Source organism: Asparagus officinalis, unplaced genomic scaffold (genome assembly GCF_001876935.1).
Source record: "Asparagus officinalis unplaced genomic scaffold, Aspof.V1 AsparagusV1_Un490, whole genome shotgun sequence".
Taxonomy (NCBI): Eukaryota; Viridiplantae; Streptophyta; class Magnoliopsida; order Asparagales; family Asparagaceae; genus Asparagus; species Asparagus officinalis.
The window spans coordinates 140,323-161,350 of record NW_017972755.1 but is presented as its reverse complement, the minus strand read 5'-3'; the positions used below and the strand labels follow the sequence as shown (position 1 = coordinate 161,350).

Here is a 21,028-nt window from a genome sequence, read left to right as displayed (position 1 = left end):
AAGTTTTTTTTATTCTCTTCATTGCAATTTTTCCAACAAACAATCCCCAATTAAATACTCATCATCAAGTATGGAGAATTTCCGATTCGACACAGGATCTTATTGTGTAGAATAGAATAAAATGGCACATGAGTTTCAGGGAGAGGCTAAAGGCTAGAATAAAAGAACTCAAATAGTAAGATGTCAAAATAAACAAATTTCTGTTGGGGATTCGAAATAATCAAATCAAATCCGTACCCTTCCGAATATTGTGTTTGAGAGTTGAGCAAGAAAGAAATTAACCACAAATCAAAGATAAAAACTTGTAGGAAAGTAAACAAGAAAGAACACACCAGATTTAATGAGGTTCGACAACGTGCCTACGTCCTCGGGAGCCACACCACACAATTCTTTGATTACTTGAAGAAGATTACAATGTTTGCAATTCACCTCACTCTCTAAGATTTCTAACCTCAAAAAGCCCTCAAAACCCTCTTTTTTGTGCTCTTTTTTCTCTTAAACCCTAAAGTGACGTGTTTCTATTTATAACAAAACACAGTCCCAAACAATTTAGGATTCTAAAACGAGTCTGCCACACCCTAATGTGGCGCAGACCACACCCATGACAGACAGGACAGACTCTGCCACACCCTGGTGTGACGCAAACCACACCCATGGCAGACAGGGCAGACTCTGCCACACCCTGGTGTGGCGCAGACCACACCCATGATCTGTCTTGAATTTTCATGTGATTGTTGATTTTGATTCTAGGTTTGGGTCTCCACTTTCAAGACCAACAATCTCCCATTTGGAGATCAAACATCCATCAATGAGCTCTCCCGAACTCCGCCTTCTCGCAAACATCTTCTCTTACTTGAAAAATCCATTCTTCAATCATTAACATCCAGGCGATCTCGCCGATCCTCGTAGTGTGGCTCCGTCTCCGTCTTCGTCTTCTACTCGTGAATGCCAACTGAAGTTGCGCACAACTTCAGTTTCTCAATGGTGACTGCCTTCGTTAACATGTCCGTCGGATTTTGACTCCCCAAAATTTTTATCAAATGTAACTTTTCGTCTTCAATTAGCGAGCGTATAAAATGGTATTTAACGTCGATGTGCTTCGTTCTGGCATGATATATTGGATTCTTAGCAAGATGTATAACGCTCTGACTATCACAATAAAGAACTCCTCTCCCTTGCTTCAGATCCAACTCTTCCAAGCACCCGTTCAACCAGATCATCTCCTTGCTTGCTTCAGTCACCGCGACATACTCAGCTTCGGTTGTAGACAAAGTCACAATCTTCTGCAGACGTGAGACCCAGTTCACTGCTGTTGACGCTAAGGTATAAACATACGCCGTGGTGCTTCTTCTCGTATCATGATCACCGGCGAAGTCCGCATTCACGTATCCCTGTAGCACCAACTCCTTCCTCCTGAAACATAATGGCTTGTTCGTTGTCCCTCTCAAATACTGCATTATCCACTTCACGGCCTCCCAATGCTGCTTCCCTGGATTGCTTACAAATCTGCTCAGAACTCCCACTGCATGGGCGATGTCCGGCATCGTGCAAACCATCGCGTACATGAGACTCCTAATGACCGAAGAATATGACACCCTGCTCATATGCTCTCTATCTGCATCTGTCTTAGACGATTGCTCCTCAGATAGCTTGAACTGACTTCCAAGGGGTGTGCTAATAACTTTAGCATTATGCATGTTGAACCTCTGAAGTACCTTCTCAATGTATTCAGCTTGGCTCAATCTTAATGTCCCTTCAGCTTCATCCCTACTGATTCGCATCCCTAGAATCTGCTTCGCTGCATGCAGATCCTTCATTGCAAACTCCTTTGCTAGCTGCTTCTTCAAACTGTTTATCTTCTCTAAACATGGTCCTGCTACCAACATGTCATCAACATATAATAACAAAATAATGAAGTTGGACTCGAACCTTTTGAAATAACAGCAATGATCTGAATTGCATCTTCTGTAGTCATTATTCTGCATGAAGTTATCAAACTTCTTATACCACTGTCTCGGAGACTGTTTCAAACCATATAAGCTCTTCTTGAGTTTGCACACCATTTCTTCCTTTCCTTCTTCGATGAAACCAACAGGCTGCTTCATGTAGATTTCTTTATCTAAGTCACCATGAAGAAAGACAGTCTTCACATCTAACTGCTCAAGAAAGAGGTTTTTTGTAGCCACCAAACTCAACACCACTCTGATGGTTGTGAGTTTCACAATAGGGGAAAATATCTCCGTGTAGTCCACTCCTTCCCGCTGTTGAAACCCCTTCACTACTAATCTGGCATTGAATCTCTTGCTTCCATCACTCTCCTGCTTGACCCGATAGACCCATTTATCATGTAAGGCTTTTTTCTGTACAGGTAGCTGGGCTAACTCCCATGTCTCATTAGTGAGTAGAGAATCCATCTCTTCCTGCATAGCATGCTTCCACTGTTGAGATTCACTCACTTGCATTGCCTCTTCCTAGCATTCTGGCTCATCGCTATCTGTCAATAATAGGTAGTCAAGAGATGAAAGATATCTGAGATTTGGTTTGGGTACCCTGGATGACCTCCTAAGCTTCACGTCCTGGGTAGTTTCTTCTGCACCTGGAGCCTTCTCCATTCTCTGATCAGAACAAACATCATCACCCCTATCTGGAAGTTCCTCTAAATTCATGTACTCAGATCCACCTGTATCCGTAGTGGTACTCCCACTGCTTTGGTTATCCTTGGTATTTTTCCTGTTCTTGTACATCACCTCCTCATTGAATATCACGTTCCTGTTTCTGATGATCTTCTTGTTCTTCTCATTCCAAAGGCGATACCCGAACTCATCAATACCGTATCCAATGAATGTGCACTTCTGTGACTTAGCTTTTAGCTTGTCCCTGACATGGTCACTGATATGAACATAAGCCATGCAACCAAATACCCGTAAGTGTGAGAGATTTATCTTCTTGTCACTCCAAACCTCCTCTAGAATCCCAAAATCTAATGGAACTGATGACCCGTGATTAATAAGGTAGGCTAGTGTATGCACTGCATCTGCCCAAAATATCTTAGGCAGACCTGCATGTAACCGCATGCTCTTGGCACGCTCTGCCAAGGTCCTGTTCATCCTCTCTGCAATGTCGTTCTGTTGCGGCGTCCCTGAAATAGTCCTCTCTAACCGAATACCATTCGTAGCACAGAACCTCTTGAACTCCTCCAACTCATATTCCCCACCATTGTCTGATCTCAGACACTTCACCTTCATGAAGTAGATCCACACCTTTCTCGAGTGATCGTCGATGAAGATGACATAATATCTCGAACCGTTAAAAAAAGACACTAGTTGAACCCCATACATCTGTATGAATCAACTCTAGCTTCTGAGCCTTAGGTGGTCTTCCACCATTCTAAAAACTAACCCTCTTCTGCTTCCCAAAGATGCAGTCTTCACAAACCCCGACTTCCACGGCGTCGATCCCAGTTAGCTTTCCTTGTGAATGCAAAATCTTCATCCCCTTTTCGCTCATGTGTCCTAGCCTGTTGTGCCACAGATCTGTACTCTCTTTGCCACCTGCAATTGCGAGGGTGTCACTCGCATGTAAGGTGAGATAGAGAGTTCCTAGTTTGTTACCTCGAGCAACTATCATCGTACCGTTGGAGATCCTTCACGAATCCCCAGTGAATGTCGAAACATAACCTTCTGCTTCAAGCTGTCCCACCGAAACAAGATTCCTCTTCAGTTTCTGCACGTGTCTCACGTTCTTCAAGGTCCACTTAGAGCCCTTCATCTGAATCTGCACTTCACCCTTTCCAACAATATTACAGGGCTCGTTCCCCAAATATACTTTTCCAAAGTCCTTTGCTACATAATTCTGAAATATCTTCCTGTTAGCAGTGGCGTGAAAAGAGGCTCCTGAATCGATGACCCAAGAATCCGAGTCGCTGTCCATTGTAAGAATCAAGGCATCCTACACGATATGAGCCTCCTGCTCACCCGTATTCTTCTTTGGACTTTTGCAGACTGAAGACATATGGCCCTCCTGGCCACAGTTCCAACACTTTCCTTTGATAGGCCTAACCTTCGAGTTCGACCTCTTCTTTACTGATTTCGACCGATTCCTGTTCTGGTTTTCTTTCTTCTTGCTTCTGCCTCTCTGCTCAAAACTTAGAGTTGAACCTGAACCTTCTGATTCAGACGATTTTCTTCTAACCTCATCGGATAGAATCATGCTAACAACCTCACTCAGCTTCAACTTCTCCTTCCCCGCCGAATTGCTGATTGCCGTCACACAACCTGCCCAACTATCCGGCAACTGCGATAGAATCAATAGGGCTTGCACTTCGTCATCAAACGTGATGTCCACGGAGATAAGCTGATCAACAATTGTGTTGAACTCGTTGAGATGCATCGTGAAGGACCGTCCTTCTGCCATCTTGAGGTTAAAAAGAGTTTTGACTAGATGCACATTGTTTGCTGTCGACGGTTGCTCGTACATCTTCGCGAGCGCTTTCATAAGCCCCATCGTCGTCTTCTCTTTCAGAATATTGTGGGCTACTGATTTGACGAGCGACAACCGGATTTGCCCTAGAGCCTTCCTATCCAGTACCTCCCAATCACCATCTGACTCCTCCTTTTTCTTGCCCATCAACGGGCGATACAAGTCCTTCTGGTACAGGTAGTCCTCCATCTGCGACTTCCAGTAGGCAAAGTCTGAACCGCCAAACTTCTCAATCTTTGATTTGATTTCCTCTGCCATGGCTCTCTTTCACACAAATTGCTGAACGAAGCTCTGATACTAGTTGTTGGGGATTCAAAATAATCAAATCAAATCCACACCCTTCCGGATCTTGTGTTTGAGAGTTGAGCAAGAAAAAAATTCACCACAAATCAAAGATAAAAACTTGTAGGAAAGTAAACAAGAAAGAACACACCAGATTTAACGAGGTTCGGCAACGTGCCTACATCCTTGGGAGCCACACCACACAATTCTTTGATTAATTGAAGAAGATTACAATGTTTGCAATTAGCCTCTCTCTCTAAGATTTCTAACCTCAAAGAGCCCTCAAAACCCTTTTTTTTCGTGCTCTTTTTCTCTCTTAAACCCTAAAGGGACTTGTTTCTATTTATAACAAAACACAGTCCCAAACAGTTTAAGATTCTAAAACGAGTCTGCCACACCCTGGTGTGGCGCAGACCACACCCATGACAGACAGGGCAGACTCTGCCACACCCTGGTGTGACGCAAACCACACCCATGACAGACATGACAGACTCTACCACACCCTGGTGTGGCGCAGACCACACCCATGGTCTGTCTTGAATTTTTATGCGATTGTTGATTTTGATTCTAGGTTTGGGTCTCTACTTTCAAGACCAACAATTTCATGATAGATTTATCAAAAACCATGGAAATTATATATGGAACGTACATTTTAAATAATCTACCAAGTCAAAATTAACTACCAACATCAGTGCATAAGCATGCAAAATACAAAGAAGAATCGCAAAGATGATGCCAAATAAAACAGTATATCAACTGCCAAAGAAAACTCAGATTGCTCTACTTTGGTTCTGTAGAAAATTGGGAAGCAGACCTCCGGGGCAAGCTTTCACCATCTAAATTAAAATAGATAATAAGCTATTTTTGTTAAGGGGTCTTATTCGCGAACCTTTTGTATGCCTACCAAACGAGCATAGTCAACCCACCTGGTCAAGAAAATACAAAAATTAGAGTATGTCAAAACTTTTCGTTTATTTCTTGGGTTGCTCAGTAGCAAGTTGAGCTGCCATGAAATGCGGAGGGAGGGAGGGGTTCACTCACAACAAAGATCCGACAAATGTGTTTCCTGTACGAACTGCAAAGCACAATGCACTTAGCATGAGCTTATGATTGTGTAGCAATGGCTCCAGAATTCGCTGTTCAATTATACCGGCCAGTATCTGATACCTATTTTCAAATAACAAAAGAATAAACTTCATTAGTACATCTAAGCACCATCGCCATTTATGTGAAATTTCTACAGTAATTAATAAGAAATAAGACATTTCCGACTTTTAAGTGTTTTGTCTACAAATACCCAACATAGTTTTGATTCTAGATATCTCAACAAAATAAAAGCATCTTGAAGATAGATCATTCCGTATTTCTCGGCCAACGTATTGTCTAACATGCGTATAAAACTTCAAATTTCCACTGATCGTGTAGTTTTTAATTGAAATTTTTGAGAGAGAAACGAAAGTCCTTAAGAGTGGAATAATATTTGGTGGATATTAGGTATATTGTCGGAAGAAATACCCATAACCAGTGGAGAAAACAATTCAAATAATATTTCTTCAAGATCCTCCCTGAAACAATACATATGGCTAGAAGAAACTATTTTTGTGCTCTCTTAAAAGGAAAAAAGAGGCTGAGCTCAGTTATCAATATTTTTTCTCAGAATAGAAATTGGTATGCTGCAATGCATAAAAAATTAAGAACAAATGGGTGAAAAAACTTCCAGAGAAGAAAATAGTATAATTCTGAAGAAGATGAAACCGAAAATCACTAAAGAGATATATATACCTAAGGTTACTGGAAACGGCCATGTATACACCGTAGGCAACACTGGTTGAGAGTATAGGGACTTCGTCTGCTTCACCATCATAATCTTTGTCTACTGCCTTTCTCGTTCTAATCAGTGCGTTTGTTACCCCTGTTCCTATCTGCAAAGACAACGAATTCTAAGAAGCAATCCGATTCCCCAAAGAATAAAAAAAAAACTTCAGCAAATAAGTTCCAACAGTTAATAGCTATAGGTGATAAAGATTTTCATTCAATATCGTTGTACTCAGCTAAGATGAAACACTGTTTGTCAGGTCAGTTGCATCCCTAAGGTTCTCAAAAGTATACAATAGGGTAAGTTTCTGGGGAGAATCAATAAATCAATTTGTCGATGTTCAAAAGAGAAACAATAAACAGACAGAAAGCAAATACCCCAAAAACAATACTACTAAAAGTATCCCAAAAGGTAACACAATATAAGATAATGTAGGAAGAACAATGTCAATAATGGTGGTGAAATGATACCCTCTTATGCACTGAAATCATGAGATGAAATTCAGAGATATGCAAATGGGTCCACCAGTAATAAAGTTGGACTCAGTACTCAGACCATTATACAAAGGCCTCCCTATAAATTACCATGGAAGCTTTATTGAACAATACCCTTCTTTACACTTGAGGACATATTATGTTTCTCAACTATGTACGAAGTTGTACGCCTTAGCCAAAGAGCTGCAGCTGGTGCACCCTCAACATCAGCAGAACTGAATAAGCACAGAACAATACTCACAGTCATATGTCTTTCCCCTAGGTATGCTCCGCTATACCACGACATGCAATAACATGCTATCCTAACCCGATGCTGGAACTATCTTTACTTTCCCAGAATTACACAGTCCACAGTTCTCCAACAGTGCACCTACTTTCCAAAACCAAAGGTTTCCAACTCTCCTAAATACTAATTAAGCATCACTGCAATTATCTGGTAGCCTTGCCCAACAGCTTCCTTGGTCTCCTTCTCTTCGGGCTTCCCAATTGCTCCTGATCCGCACATCATGCCACCACATTCATCTTCTCTCATTTTAGGCTATTACTTAGCATCTCAAACAAGGACCTATCATGTCATACTAACAACATTATGTGACCACTATACGACCACTATACTGGATGTGTCCACGTCCCTGAATTTTTTGCACGTTTACCATGTTAAAGGTTTTCTTTTTTATGTTGTTGAAATAGACGAGATATCTGAGGGTTTTTAACTGAAAAAGGAGAAGATATGGAGGTTTAGCGACGACTTGTTGGAGTTCAAAACAGCATTGAAGTACATATAAGAAGAATCAAGCCAAAAAAAAAAGATCTGATCCAAAAGACTTTGTAAGCTGATTACAACTATTCCAAAAAGCCTTATTTACACGCTTTATAAGTAGGAAAGAAATAAATCTATCTAGATCTAATTCTAATTATCCAACCAATTTAAACAAATCTAGATAAATAATTGTGCTGTTCACATGGTCAGATAATACAAATGACTCTAAAATACCTATCAACCCTAACAAACCTAACCTTCAGTTCAAACGGAAGCACATCGAGCTCCTGGGTACATTATTCACAGCACCATATCATCAATAAACATCCAATGTCAATAGAATAAATTTTTGGGTAGAAGGCGTTAATGAAAACCGAAGGTAATTTAGTAATTTTAGAATTCAGAATGTGAGGAAGTAGTCCAAACATCAAAGGCTTATGAATCCAACATCAAAATTAGTAGTAAAACAAAGATCTTGAAATCTGACTTGTGAGGGTAAGGTGATCGGGTATTGGTCCAAACTAAAAGCAACTGAATCTTTTAGAAATCAGGTGTTTACCAAGAGAGGATCTTAATCTAAATCTTAATGCCCAAAGGAAAAAGGCAAAGCAAAGACAGCAATTACAATGAAGAGACAGTTCTCTGATGGACAATTCCATTGGGCAGCTGTCCTCTTAACATTGTTCACCTGAGGATCAACTGCTTCGAATTTGGACCATTAAGTAACGAAATTTCTTAAGAGGACAGAGTAGGAAACCCAGTCTCACAATTAGGGGTGGTAAACGATCGAATCGAATCGAATACTAAGATGTTCATATTTGTATTTGTTTAAAATTATCGAATTCGAATGTGGACTCTAAAATTCATATATCTAGTTTTTCGAACTCGAACTCGAATACTTGGTATTTGATAAATATTCATGAATATTCACGGATACTTATCGAATATCAAAGTATATTTATTCCGCTAAAGAATTTGATTTTCAAATAGTATTTGAATTCATAAATAAAATTTATTCCTTTATAATATATGATGTATATATATTTAAATCAAAATTTTAATTAGAAAACAGATTTAAGATGATTTAAGTCTTAAAATCAGGATATAAAGCTCAAGTAGAAATGGTATGTAGGTTAAAAATATGACATCATATGTGCAATAATACAAGTAATATGATGTGATCAAATTTTAAACGAATATTTAATAGACAAACGAATCGAATATACATCTGGTTAAATTCTATTCGTTAGTAAACTCGAATACTAAAAAATATTTGTTTAGTGGTAAATGAACTACCGAATCGAATATGACCGAATACTTTTTCGAACAATTATCGAACTATTTGTTAATTATTTGGTTCATTTCCACCCCTACTCACAATTGCTCACCTTTCCTGACCACACAATGGACAGCATTATACTTCGTATACGTAAGCATCAAATTTGTTGGGCATCAATAGCTCTCACTGCATTTCTGCACTTCTACTTCTCATGATATTTCGATATCTTGTTTGAAAGAGAGGAAGCCAATTACAGGTGGAACCAGATCTGTTTTCGGTGGACTCAGCAACAAGAAAGTTTGTACTCTATAAAACATCTATAAGTCATATAGGATCATACTTACAAAAATTTTGTGATGGATAAAATATTTCTACTTTATAATTCTCCCAGAATCCTGCATAAAACTACTAGGGGAAAATAATAATCCTGTTGATTTCATGGTAGCAGGTGGTCCTGCTCCATTTATTGTCATAGTCTTGTTTCCTATACAACTGCAACCTTTATAAACTTTAGTAAGCTGTAATTCTAGTTCCCTATGTAAATTTAGAGCCTGAACAGTGGTGTTGTTCAAAAATTTCATGAAGATTCCTTCATCTCAGTTTTCCACCGCAATTCCAGCACCTTTAATCTAATCTCTGGTACATAAGATGTAATCGGATATTGTTCACCCATCAGAAAAACCCAAAATGACATCAGGACCCAACCTCAAGCCATTGCTGGTAAGCTTTGGTCTTTGTAAGACATGATGCTTACACATGATAGAGGTATGCAGTGGGGATACACAAAACATGCCAATTGGTAATTAACGTGATTTAGAAGCTAGCATAATGATAACAAAAAATGTATTAGAATTTAGAAGATTGAAATAATGAAAGGCAAGGCTAATATAAAATGGGAAGAAGATCAAACTTACAAGTGATGCACTGGTTCCAACTAGAAAAAGTTTTGATCCATTGCGCTGCGGAAAAGAATATCATGTTACTCATATGTCATAATAGAACTAGTAGATGTTTAAATGTTTAAATGTTTAAATGACATCTGATAGATTAGTGAAGCAAAATTATCACTTACTGCAATTGCACCTAATCTCTGCAAAAAGGAGTAGGATGTACCAGCCAGGGCAACCTGTAGGAAGTATTTAGATTAGTAACCTACAGTTCAACAAGGTTCCACGTGCATCTGAAGAACTTAACTCAATCACCGATATCCAAAAATGTTACCTGGAAAGCGTTCTCAGGACAGCTGTAAAAGAATTTTGAAATAGCTCCAGCACTGATTGCAATAGGTGGTTTTAGAGAAACAGTTGGAGCAGGAAGCCAAACAAGCATGAAATCTGCAACTATCGCCATGACCTAAAGAAGGTAGAAAGTGAAGATTATGTCCAGAACAGAGATATGGAAACAACAATGGCACAAAAAAGCCACTGAAACTTAAATCTTAGGCCCAATATTTTATTCCTAGGGCCAAAGTGTTCCACCAATACGAGCAAAATATAGTTTAAAAGAGGTTGTGCTTTATTTTAACTGATGCTAGTAGAAAGTTTGATCTGATGTATTGTTTAGCATGTGTCCAAATAAATGGGACTAAATGATAGGGAATATGAATTGAATAGAGAACTTGCTGGTTTGCCAAACCCTGACGTTCTTTTTGGTTCTTCTGCAAATCATTTTCCATGCTCTTTTTATTTTACTATCATTTTTCCTCCTATATTTCTCATGCCTTGAACATTTGAGCTCTTCTATCAGACTGTCACAGTCAAGACCCTTACAGTTTCCCCTCTAACCAACCAAGCGCCTGTTGGTTGGTGCACTCCCGCGAAATGTAGAGCATCATGATCATATGTTGTATAAGCGTGATGACCATAAGTTGTAAGAGATTAGGAAACTAGTGTACCGTTTTTTGTACCAGCCATAAAAACGTAAATAATAAAGACATGCAGAAACCATACCACGTCAGCAATAACAAAATCTAATTCTTTCATGAAATTTTCTCTGCGCCGTTCCCACTCTGCAGCAGTCTACAAGAAGAAATTACAATAGTCAGTGCTACGATAAGAAGATTTAAGATATTTAAAGGTAATTCCTAGCAAAGGATGTCCAGGACAAGTTATGGAAAGGGAACGCTAACAAAGTGACACAGAAAACTTGTATAAAGAGAGAAGTCATGATATGAAAACAAATGGAAGACGGTCTCCAACTTAAGCAGAACAAAAATAATACAGCCACTAATACTTAAAATCACAACAGATATATTGCATGAAGCTATCATGTCAGACGTGCGTTTCCATGAGGATGAACTTATCAAAGGATCGACAAATATTCATGCATATATGAGAATTCTAAATTCTAAGCAGCGGTCGACGACAAGCTGGTTAGTTATTCCTCTGCTGGATAACGAAAAAGAATGAATAAACAGATTCCATAATCATGCCATTGTAATAATACCAGGGCTATAAATCCTTGTATCCATTTCATGATTTCCCCTCAAATCGGTGTGACCATCTCACAGGTTTGAAATGGAAAACTAATAGGAAAGCATCGAATAACCGTCTGGAATGATATTATTAGCAATTTGGAACTAGCTAAGACATGGTTGTTACGAGGGGGTTAAATAGTTAGTTCAAGCAATCACATGTCAGAATCAAGGGAGTCCATTGTCAGGCCCGGCTCTGGGGCTGTGCAAGAGGTGCGACCGCACAGGGCCCCCAAAAATTGGGGGCCCAAAAAAAATCCCGTCACCTAATCTCAACCGTTCATTTTCTACTATCCAAATGAATCTCGACCGTTCATTCATACTCAAAACCCTAAAATCCCTTCAACCCTCAGTCTCCCCTCTCTTCCACCCCAAAATCTCAACCCCAAAATCCACCCACCCCTCTCCAGGCTCTCCTCCGTCTCCCCTCTCTTCCGCCCCACAGACCCCCGCGATCGCCGTCGCCGCTCACCTCGCCTCGTCGCCAGACCTCGCCGTCACTGCTCGCCTCGCCACAGATCCCCACGATCGCTCGCTGCCTCGCTCGCTGCCCACGATCGCCAGACCTCGCCACTCGCCAGTCGCCACCCGCCGAACCTCGCTTGCTCACTCGCTGCCCACGATCGCCGCCGTCGAAACCTCAAGATTCAGAATTTTAGACTTCAGAAGGATTATCAGGTAACTCTCCAAGACTCCAAAATTTGCGAGCTTTTGGGCAAAAAAAACCCTAATTTCGGTAGTGCAGGAGGATTAAATTGCTATTGATGAGTGTACAACCACATTTCTGATCAAATTGCTATTTTGCTAGAATTATTAGACTGATTGTTTTTGGAATTGTATGTTAAACAAATTTGTGAGTTTTTAATTTTCTTTGCTGCTAGTTTTGCTGCATTTACTTTTACTTCATCGAATTATAATCTAGAATTTGAACTTCTTTCAAAAAGGCATCTTTAGTGGTTCTTATTAGATGAAGAAGAGAGTAATCTGGACTCAGTTGAATGTTAAGGTAAAGAAAGGAGAGCTGCTGAACTCAAGATACGCAGGGGTTTAGTTGTAAAAACTTAGGGGTCGTTGTAAAAAAAAGAAGGATTAATTACAAGCTGGTACCTCGAGTCATGATGTAATTATACCTAACTGAGATGACCAGAAGTAACTCTTGTTTCACCCATTTTTTTTGTTATTGCAAGATTTGTTAAACTGGTTCCTAATAAACTTTTTGGCTCTTAAACTTCAGGGATTAAGGAGAGTTGGAGACACGTCGTCGAAGAAGTTCCGACGCGACAAGCGTGTATACCTTGGTGCTCTTAAATCAGGTAATATTTTAATGTCTGATCAGTAATATTTTGTTCCCTAGCATTTTAGGGATTCAAATTAAAAATTATTGATATTTTGTATATAGAGAAGGGCCTGTGTTTACTTTTCGCACAGGGCCCCTAAAATCTCAGAACCGGCCCTGTCCATTGTGAAGTGTCATAACTCCTTTAAAATAACATGGCAGAAGAGATAGCAACCAGACAGATCAGCTTGTTGTCGTTGTCGTCGTTGTTGTTGTGAGGCAACTTGTCTTCATAAACAGCTATCTTCAAGAATAGGAGACGAAGCGATGACATGGCCGCCCTACTCTCAATGGAAAGAAGAAGAAGAAGAAGAAGCAAAGTCCTTGTTTGGTTTGATCTAAATGAAAGAATGATGCAGAGTAGAAGAAGAAGAAGGAGACACATTTGCTCTCCGGGGAGGAACAGCAACTGAACGATCAAAAGGATGAAATAGGAACAACAGTAACTGGATGATGATAAAGTAGTAAGAAAAAAAAAGAGCAAAGGCAGGCAGATTCTTTTTAAGTAGCTTACTAAAAAAAGGGTTGACTCCAAAAAAAAAAAAAATACTAGGGCTAATTAAGGGGAGGGAGGGGGACCTTGGTGAAAATGCCAACGCCACACTCCATGGCGACCTTAGCCAAGAAGAGATCGTCAGCCAAGAGCCTCTCCTGAAAAGCCCCCGAACGCAGCAGCCAACGGAAAGACCGCGACCTCTCCACTCAGCGAACTGCTCGCAGGATGGCAGGAGGGATCCTACGGCCTGAACCGCAGCAGCCAGGTGGAGGGCAAGCTGTCGGCAGGGCTCCCATCGCGCCAGAGCAGGATCGCTCCCTCCGGTTCATTCCCGTCAGCTGGAAGCCCGCCGGTCCGAGCCTCTCCTTTTCCGTGCCGGCGTTGCTGCTCATCGCTCCGTCCTCCGTCCGCCGCGACGAGATGGATTTGGCGATGAACGGGGTGACAGGCGACCGACGAGGACGATTTGTGGGCTGTGGATCTGGGAGTGGTAGGCCGCGGGCTGGTGGCGGCGGGAAAGGGATGGAGGTTGGGGATGCGAAGGGAGGCTGGAATTGACGATGATGATGTTTGTTGTTGGCGAGTGTTGACGGGGGGGGAGGCAGGGCAATGGCAGGCAGCAGCCGACCGCATGTTACGGAAATAAAATTAGGTATAAGCTTATTAATTTGCGAGGAGAGAGAATAAAATTGGGCAGGTCCCCTCCCTCCCTTTCTCTCTCTCTCTCTCTCTCTCTCTCTCTCGCCCTCGGCCTCCCCCTCTGCGTGGTTTCTATATTTTTCGCGTTTAATTTATTTTAGTTCAACAATCGTCTTCACACAACTCATAGACTATATTATTATTATATTATATTTTGATTTGATGCGATGCGAGCCGAGTTTGACGAGGAATTTGGTAGATAAAAATACCACCCACCCACTTTGCGTGTTGGTCGGGTCCCATTTTGATCTTGGATTTGCATCCCCAAGACTTTGGAAGGACAGGACAGTCGGCTTGGGGTATCAAAATGATAAAAACAAGAGAATGATAATAGCGAAGTAGTATGTGTTGTGCGCAGCGGGACACGTAGGAAAACACAGCCACAAACGAGATTAGAGAACAAACAACAACCAAAATAAGTACCATAAATACAAGACAACAAATTTACGTGGTTCAGCAAACTTACCTACGTTCACGGGAGCGACATAAATAATTTCTTATTTAACAACAAGAAATTACAAATTTGCAAAGAAAATATCTCAAACTTGAGATCTCTCAAATGGATGCTAATCTACGCTGTAGGTACAGTGTAAATCTCTCTCTCAACTACTCCTTAATTACTCAACCCCCTTCTCTTTAATTCCCCAACTCCCCTCTTAAATTCGTGAGAGCTGGGACAAATGGGAGCTCAAATCGTAGAGGCAAAAAAGGATGACGCCGTCAGAAATCCTCTGAGGGATCGCTCAAGCTCTCTACACTCTCCGCTCGTGAATAGGGTTTCCCTTTTATAGGGAAACCCTAAGTCAGATCTGGCGCCAGACAATCTCCAGCTGGCCTCCACCATGCCGCGCGAGGTCTCCATCAGGCGAGCTCCAAAGGCAAGCTTGATCTCCTTCATCAGTCGAGGTCCACGCTCCCAACAAGCGACCTTATGGCGATAGGCGAGCTCCCTCTCCTCGCCACGATCCACAGACGAGCTTGATCCATCCACGCAGGCGAGCCCTTCTCTCCCGCAAGCAACGTCGTCGAGCTCCGATCTCCAGCAGGTCCGTTCTTCTTCAATTCTCCACCTCGTACATCATTTGATAAATCTCAAATTATGGACGAACACCAGAAGAACATCGCGAACGCCAACCAGGTCAAAACCAGCTGCACCATTATACCATGGCTGCCTACGTACCCTCTGACCGGGATCAAGCTAATCGTAGTTCTGTAAATGGCCTCCAAAGGGCCTCAACAACGAAGAATATTCAACAACTCCAAACAATGACCAAATTTCACCCCAGTGACAACTTTGGTCAACATATCTGCCGGATTGTCCTTTGTGTGGATTTTTTCTAGTTTAATGTCTCCATCATCCAAGACATCTCGTACAAAATGAAATCTGAAATCAATGTGTTTTTTTTCGGACATGGTACACCTGATTCTTTGCCAAATAGATAGCTGACATGCTATCACAATTTGTCCTGATGGTATCATGTGTAATCCCTAAGTCATCTAATAACGCCTGCAACCACAAAGCTTCCTTCACAACTTTAGTCAATGCTATATACTCTGCCTCCATAGTAGAGAGAGCCACTATAGACTGAAGTGTACATCTCCAACACACTGATGCTCCTGCTAGTGTAAACACATATCCAGTAGTAGACCGACGCTTGTCAAGATCCCTTGCATAATCAGAATCCACACAACCAATACAATCCTGCTCATTCTTTCCATTCTTCTCAAACACCAAACCAACATCCACGGTACCTTTGATAATACCGTAGAATCCACTTCACGGTCTCCCAATGACCCTTTTCAGGATCGTGCATGTACCTAGACATCATGCTCACGGTCTGTGACAAATCTGGCCTTGTACACACCATTGCATACATCAAGTTACCCATAGTATTGGCATATGGAACTTTGGACATGTATTCACGATTCTCAACTGAAACAGGTAACATCTTAGCTGGTAGCTTAAAGTGAGGAGCTAATGGAGTACTCACCGCCTTAGCATTACCATCAAAACTGAATTTTTTCAGCATCTTTTGCAAGTAGCCCCTCTGTGTTAAGTTCAACTTCCCTTTCACCCTGTCTCTCTCAATTTTCATACCCAATATTTTCTTTGCTTCTCCAAGGTCCTTCATCTCAAATTCGGATGACAATTCATTTTTCAACTTCCTAATAGCTGAAGAATTTCTGGAAGCAATGAGCATATCGTCAACATATAACAAATAAATATGCTCACCATTCTGTAGCTTATGCATGTACACACATGGGTCATATGGGCTCCTCGTGTACCCTTGGTCGATCATGAAACTGTCAAATCTCTTATACCATTTGTTGCAGTGATTGCTTCAATCCATAAAGAGATTTCTTCAATTTACATACCAAATCATCCTTACCTGCAGCTTTAAAACCCATCGGTTGTGACATATAGATCTCATCTTCTAAATCTCCATGTAGAAATGCTATTTTCACATCTATCTAGACCAAATCCAAATCGAGTTGTGCCACCAACGGCAATAATATTCTTATCGATGAGTGCTTAACAACAGGTGAGAATACATCGTTGTAATCTATGCCCTCAAGTTGGGCATATCCTTTGGCAACCAATCTGGCTCTGTATCGAATGTCACCATCAGAAGATCATCATTTCTTTGCATACACCCACTTGCATCCAATAGTCTTCTTACCCTTCGGTAGTTGGTTGGATCAAAGTTACAACGGCAGCAGGATGTACCCTCTGGGACCCACGCATCCGACTCTTCTTTTGATTCCATATCTAAGTCAGCCAAGGCAGGTTCGAACTCAGTCTCTCTACCTCCAAGATTCAAAAATTTTGCTAAGGCTAAGAAAAAGAAGTTTATTGGTCGATTGAGGCTAGTCTCTAACCCTATTTCTGTGAAGAAATAACAAGCTTTCTTGGTAGCTTCTTATTCTAAGGGTTCCTCGGTGAAGAGGGGTAAGTCCTCTTCCTCCACTTTTGTTTCTCTTCCTATTAGTGCAGCATCAGATTTAGATATTGCTAAGATCTCAGTAAATTGTGGTCTTAAATAGCCTATTGGTTTGGAGGGTATCTCGAAACTTAAGCCATTGGAGAAGGAGAGAGCAATGGAAATTTCTTAATTTCCTACCCCCTCCTTTCTAGTAGTTGGTGTGTTTCTTGTTTTTTTTCTTATGAAGATAGGATCTTAGAATGTTCGAGGTCTAAATGACCATGTGAAACGTAGACTTGTTAGAGATGGTATTTCCTACACTAGTCTTGACATACTTGGTATTTAAGAATCTAAAGTCAGTTTTGTTCATCTCTTTACCCTAAAAAGTTAGGCAATAATAGAATAACATCTTGGCTTAGTTTAGAGGCTTCAGATTCTATAGGTGGTGTACTCTTGGGTTGGAACGATTCTATGTTCGACTTTATTGATTCGTATATTGGTACTTTTTCCATATCAGTGATTCTCTGCCATAAATCCATCAATTGGAAATTCATGGTTTCAATTGTCTATGCCCTATCGATAAAGAGGAAAAAGAAGCTTGTTGATGGGAATTACTTCGAGTGCGTTGTCTTTTTTCTTATCCTTGGGTTCTTTGTGGAGACTTTAATGTTACTCTTAATGTTAATGAGAGGAGTGGTCGTTCTGGTTCTCTTTGTGACATTAGAAATTTTAGAACCTTGAACCTTGATAGATAAGCCTTATTGATTTACCTCTCAATGGTAGAATTTTTACTTGGTCCAATTTGAGAGCTTCTCTTGTTCTTGCGAGGCTTAATTGTTTTCTTAATTCCTCTAATTTTTATTTTAAATTCCCATCATCAATTCAATATTCCTATCCGTTAGCATGCTCTGACCATTGTCCTATTATTCTTGACACTTCTTGTATTAAACTTAGACCTCTCTTTAGGTTTGAAAAGTCCTGGATGTCTCACCCTTTCTTTGTCTCTTTTATTGAGGGATGTTGGAGATCATTTTCTTGTCGGGGTTCCCCAGTGGAAAGATTAGCCTTCAAAATCAAGGTTCTGAAAAAAAAGACACAAATGGTGGGAGAAATTTATCTTTGGGTCCATCTCTTGTACTAAGCAGAAACTCCTCTCTGAGATAACAACCTTTTCCTTATTAGAAGAGTCACAACCTCTCTTTCAACTTGCGTTCTCTACTAGGATCAGTCTAAAATCTAAACTGTTTGACATTGCCAATATTGAAGAGGTTATTGGCACCAAAGATCCAAATCTCTCTGGCTCAAAGAAGAGGATTCTAATACAATATTCTTTTATAAAACTGCTTCAGCTCATATGCGTAGGAAATTTATTCCCACTCTTATGCATAATGACTGTCTTTTGTCTTCTGAGCATGAAATCAAAGATGCTTTTTCACTCTTTCTTTTCCTCATTGTTCAAGGCTGCTCCTCCCCTTTCTTTTTAGATTGATTGGTACTCTATGTACCCTCATAACTCTGTCTCTCTTTCCCCTCTAGATAACCCTTTCTCTCAGGAAGAGATCAAAAAGGTTGTCTTCTCTCTTCATCCTGATAAATCACCAGGGCCAGATGGTTTTTCAATCCTCTTCTATCAATCTTTTTGGGAAATTATTAAAGAAGATCTTTATTCCTTTTTTGGGAGTTTATATCAAGATTCATCCATCCTGCAATCCATCAATTTTTCCTTCATCACTCTTGTCCCGAAAGTGGATGGTGTTAATGGTGTTAAGGATTTTAGACCAATTAGTCTCATTAATGGACTTTATAAATTTTTTACTAAAATCCTTACTAATAGGTTAGCACATCTTCTGCCTTCTCTAGTTGATCATACCCAATCTGCTTTTTAAGCGGGTAAGTCCACCCTTGACTCTATCATCTTAGCTAGTGAAATGATTCACAATTGCTACTCTAAAAAAAGAAGAGATTTGCATTTTTAAAATAGACTTCATGAAAGCCTTTGATTATATAAGTTGGTCTTTTCTCTTATCTCTTTTAAGAGCTAGAGGTTTTGGACCGAAATGGTGTTCTTGGATAGAAAATATCCTTTCCTCTTCTAAATCATCCATTCTGGTTAATGGTTCCCTTATTGATTTCTTTCCTTGCTTTAGAGGCCTAAAACAGGGAGATCCACTATCTCCTATGTTATTTATACTGATTGTTGATGTTCTTAACAAAATGTTAAGCAATAGTGCAGATGCATGTCACTTGTTTGAACTTCATCTTAAGAGCCCTCTTAATTCCATTCACACTCTGCGATGGTACACTAGTCTTCTGTAGAGCAACTCGTGAGGATATCTCTACTCTCAAAATGATCTTCTATCTTTTGAGGACATATCTGGGCTTAGTATCAACTATGCTAAGACATCTTTGTTTTATTGTGGCAAACTCTATGGCAAGGGTGCTTATTTTGCTAACTTTATGAGATGTTCTCTACATTCTCTCCCTTTCAAATATCTAGGTCTCCCTCTCAAACTGGGCTCTCTCACTGAAAGAAAATGTCAACCTCTCCTTGATTCTTTTTCTCGTAAGCTCTCTCCTTGGAAAAGTAAGCATTTGTAGATTGGAGGTAGTCTCATTTTTGGTTAATTCTGTTCTATCATCTTTACCTCTGTATTATATGTCTTTTTTTAAACTTCCTAGTTGGGTGATCAAATCAATTGATAGATTATGTTGTAGTTTCCTATGGGGTGGGACTTCTTCAGTCAGTAAATGTAAAGCTTTGATTAATTGGTACAATGTTTGTAAATCTTAAGAGGAAGGGGGACTAGGCGTTTTTAATCTATCAAACTTCAATTTTGCTCTCTTATCTAAATGGGCGTGGAAAGCCTTGAACCATGATTCTTTTGTTGGTAAAACCATTTTGGCTCTTTATAGTCTTCATAACTCCCTCTTTTTAGTACACCATCTTCTAGATCAGTTTCTAAGGGCAAGATGCAGTTTCTATTAGCTTGGTTTTGAGGAGTATGGTGAGATGGAACTTGGGAGAGGGTACTAGAATCAGATTTTGGGAAGACAAATGGGTAGGAAATTTCACTCTAGATAATTGTTTCCCTGAGGTGTATAAATTAGCCCTCTCTAGCAATATTAAGGTGGCTTCCCAAGGTCTAATGAGGGGCAAAGTATGGACTTGGAAACCTATCCTCAAGCGAGCTCTCACCAATTCTGCTTCTGTTCAATTAAATGAACTAATAGTTTTGTTATCAGATGCTCCTCCTATATCAGATATGCCAGACTCTCCTTCTTGGCCTATCAACACGAACAACAATTTCTTTGTGAAATCCCTCTACTGTCTACTTTAATTCTGGAGGAGTTACTTTTGAGCATTATAAGTTTATTTGGTCAACTTATTTACCTCTCAAAGTTAAGATTTTTAGTTGGCTATTAACCAAGAATAAACTTCAAACGAAAGACAATTTTATTAAGAAAGGATGGGTGGAAGATGTTCTTTGTCTAGTTTGCTAAGAAGTGGAAGAACCTGTAGACCACTTATTCATCAGGTGTCAGTATGCTCAAAACATTTGGCAATTCTTTTTGCCTTCGTTGGGTATTCCTGCTTTTCATAATGATCTATCTCATATGTTGAAGTCTAAAGGCCAGTTTATCTTCGATAGAAACTGTCGACTGCTTTGGTGCATTTTATTGCCTACTCTATGGTGGTGTCTTTGGTGAGAAAGGAATTCAATGGTGTTTAATGGTACCATTAGAGAACCATCCAAGGTGGCATCTAATGTTGCCTATTTTCTCTTGTTCTGGACAAGTAAATCTCATCACAAGAAGGCAGTACGGGTGAAATTAATTATACAAGATAAGAAGATAGAAGAGCTTTTGAGCAGCAGTGAGGACCTAAGACTGATCTCTTTGGGAGCAGAAGTTGGAACTTTCTTAAATAATTGTTTTTTGGTTTTGGGTGTTCATGTAAAGATGTTTAGTGTTTGTCTTTGTGTTGTTGAT

At 40.2% G+C, this 21,028-nt stretch overlaps 1 protein-coding gene across 1 annotated transcript; it reads right to left on the bottom strand.

Moving 5' to 3' along the window:
* Positions 1-5,371: 5,371 nt before the first annotated feature.
* LOC109827875 (protein RETICULATA-RELATED 4, chloroplastic) lies at positions 5,372-16,523 on the bottom strand. Its single transcript, XM_020394896.1, has 10 exons — positions 16,437-16,523; positions 15,980-16,351; positions 13,499-13,615; positions 11,060-11,128; positions 10,332-10,463; positions 10,183-10,236; positions 10,025-10,069; positions 6,544-6,683; positions 5,803-5,928; positions 5,372-5,687 (listed from the first exon to the last, which is right to left on the bottom strand). The coding sequence occupies exons 1-10, from the start codon at positions 16,521-16,523 to the stop codon at positions 5,639-5,641; spliced, it is 1,191 nt and encodes a 396-aa protein (XP_020250485.1). The 3' UTR covers positions 5,372-5,638.
* Between the last annotated feature and the right edge of the window lie 4,505 nt (positions 16,524-21,028).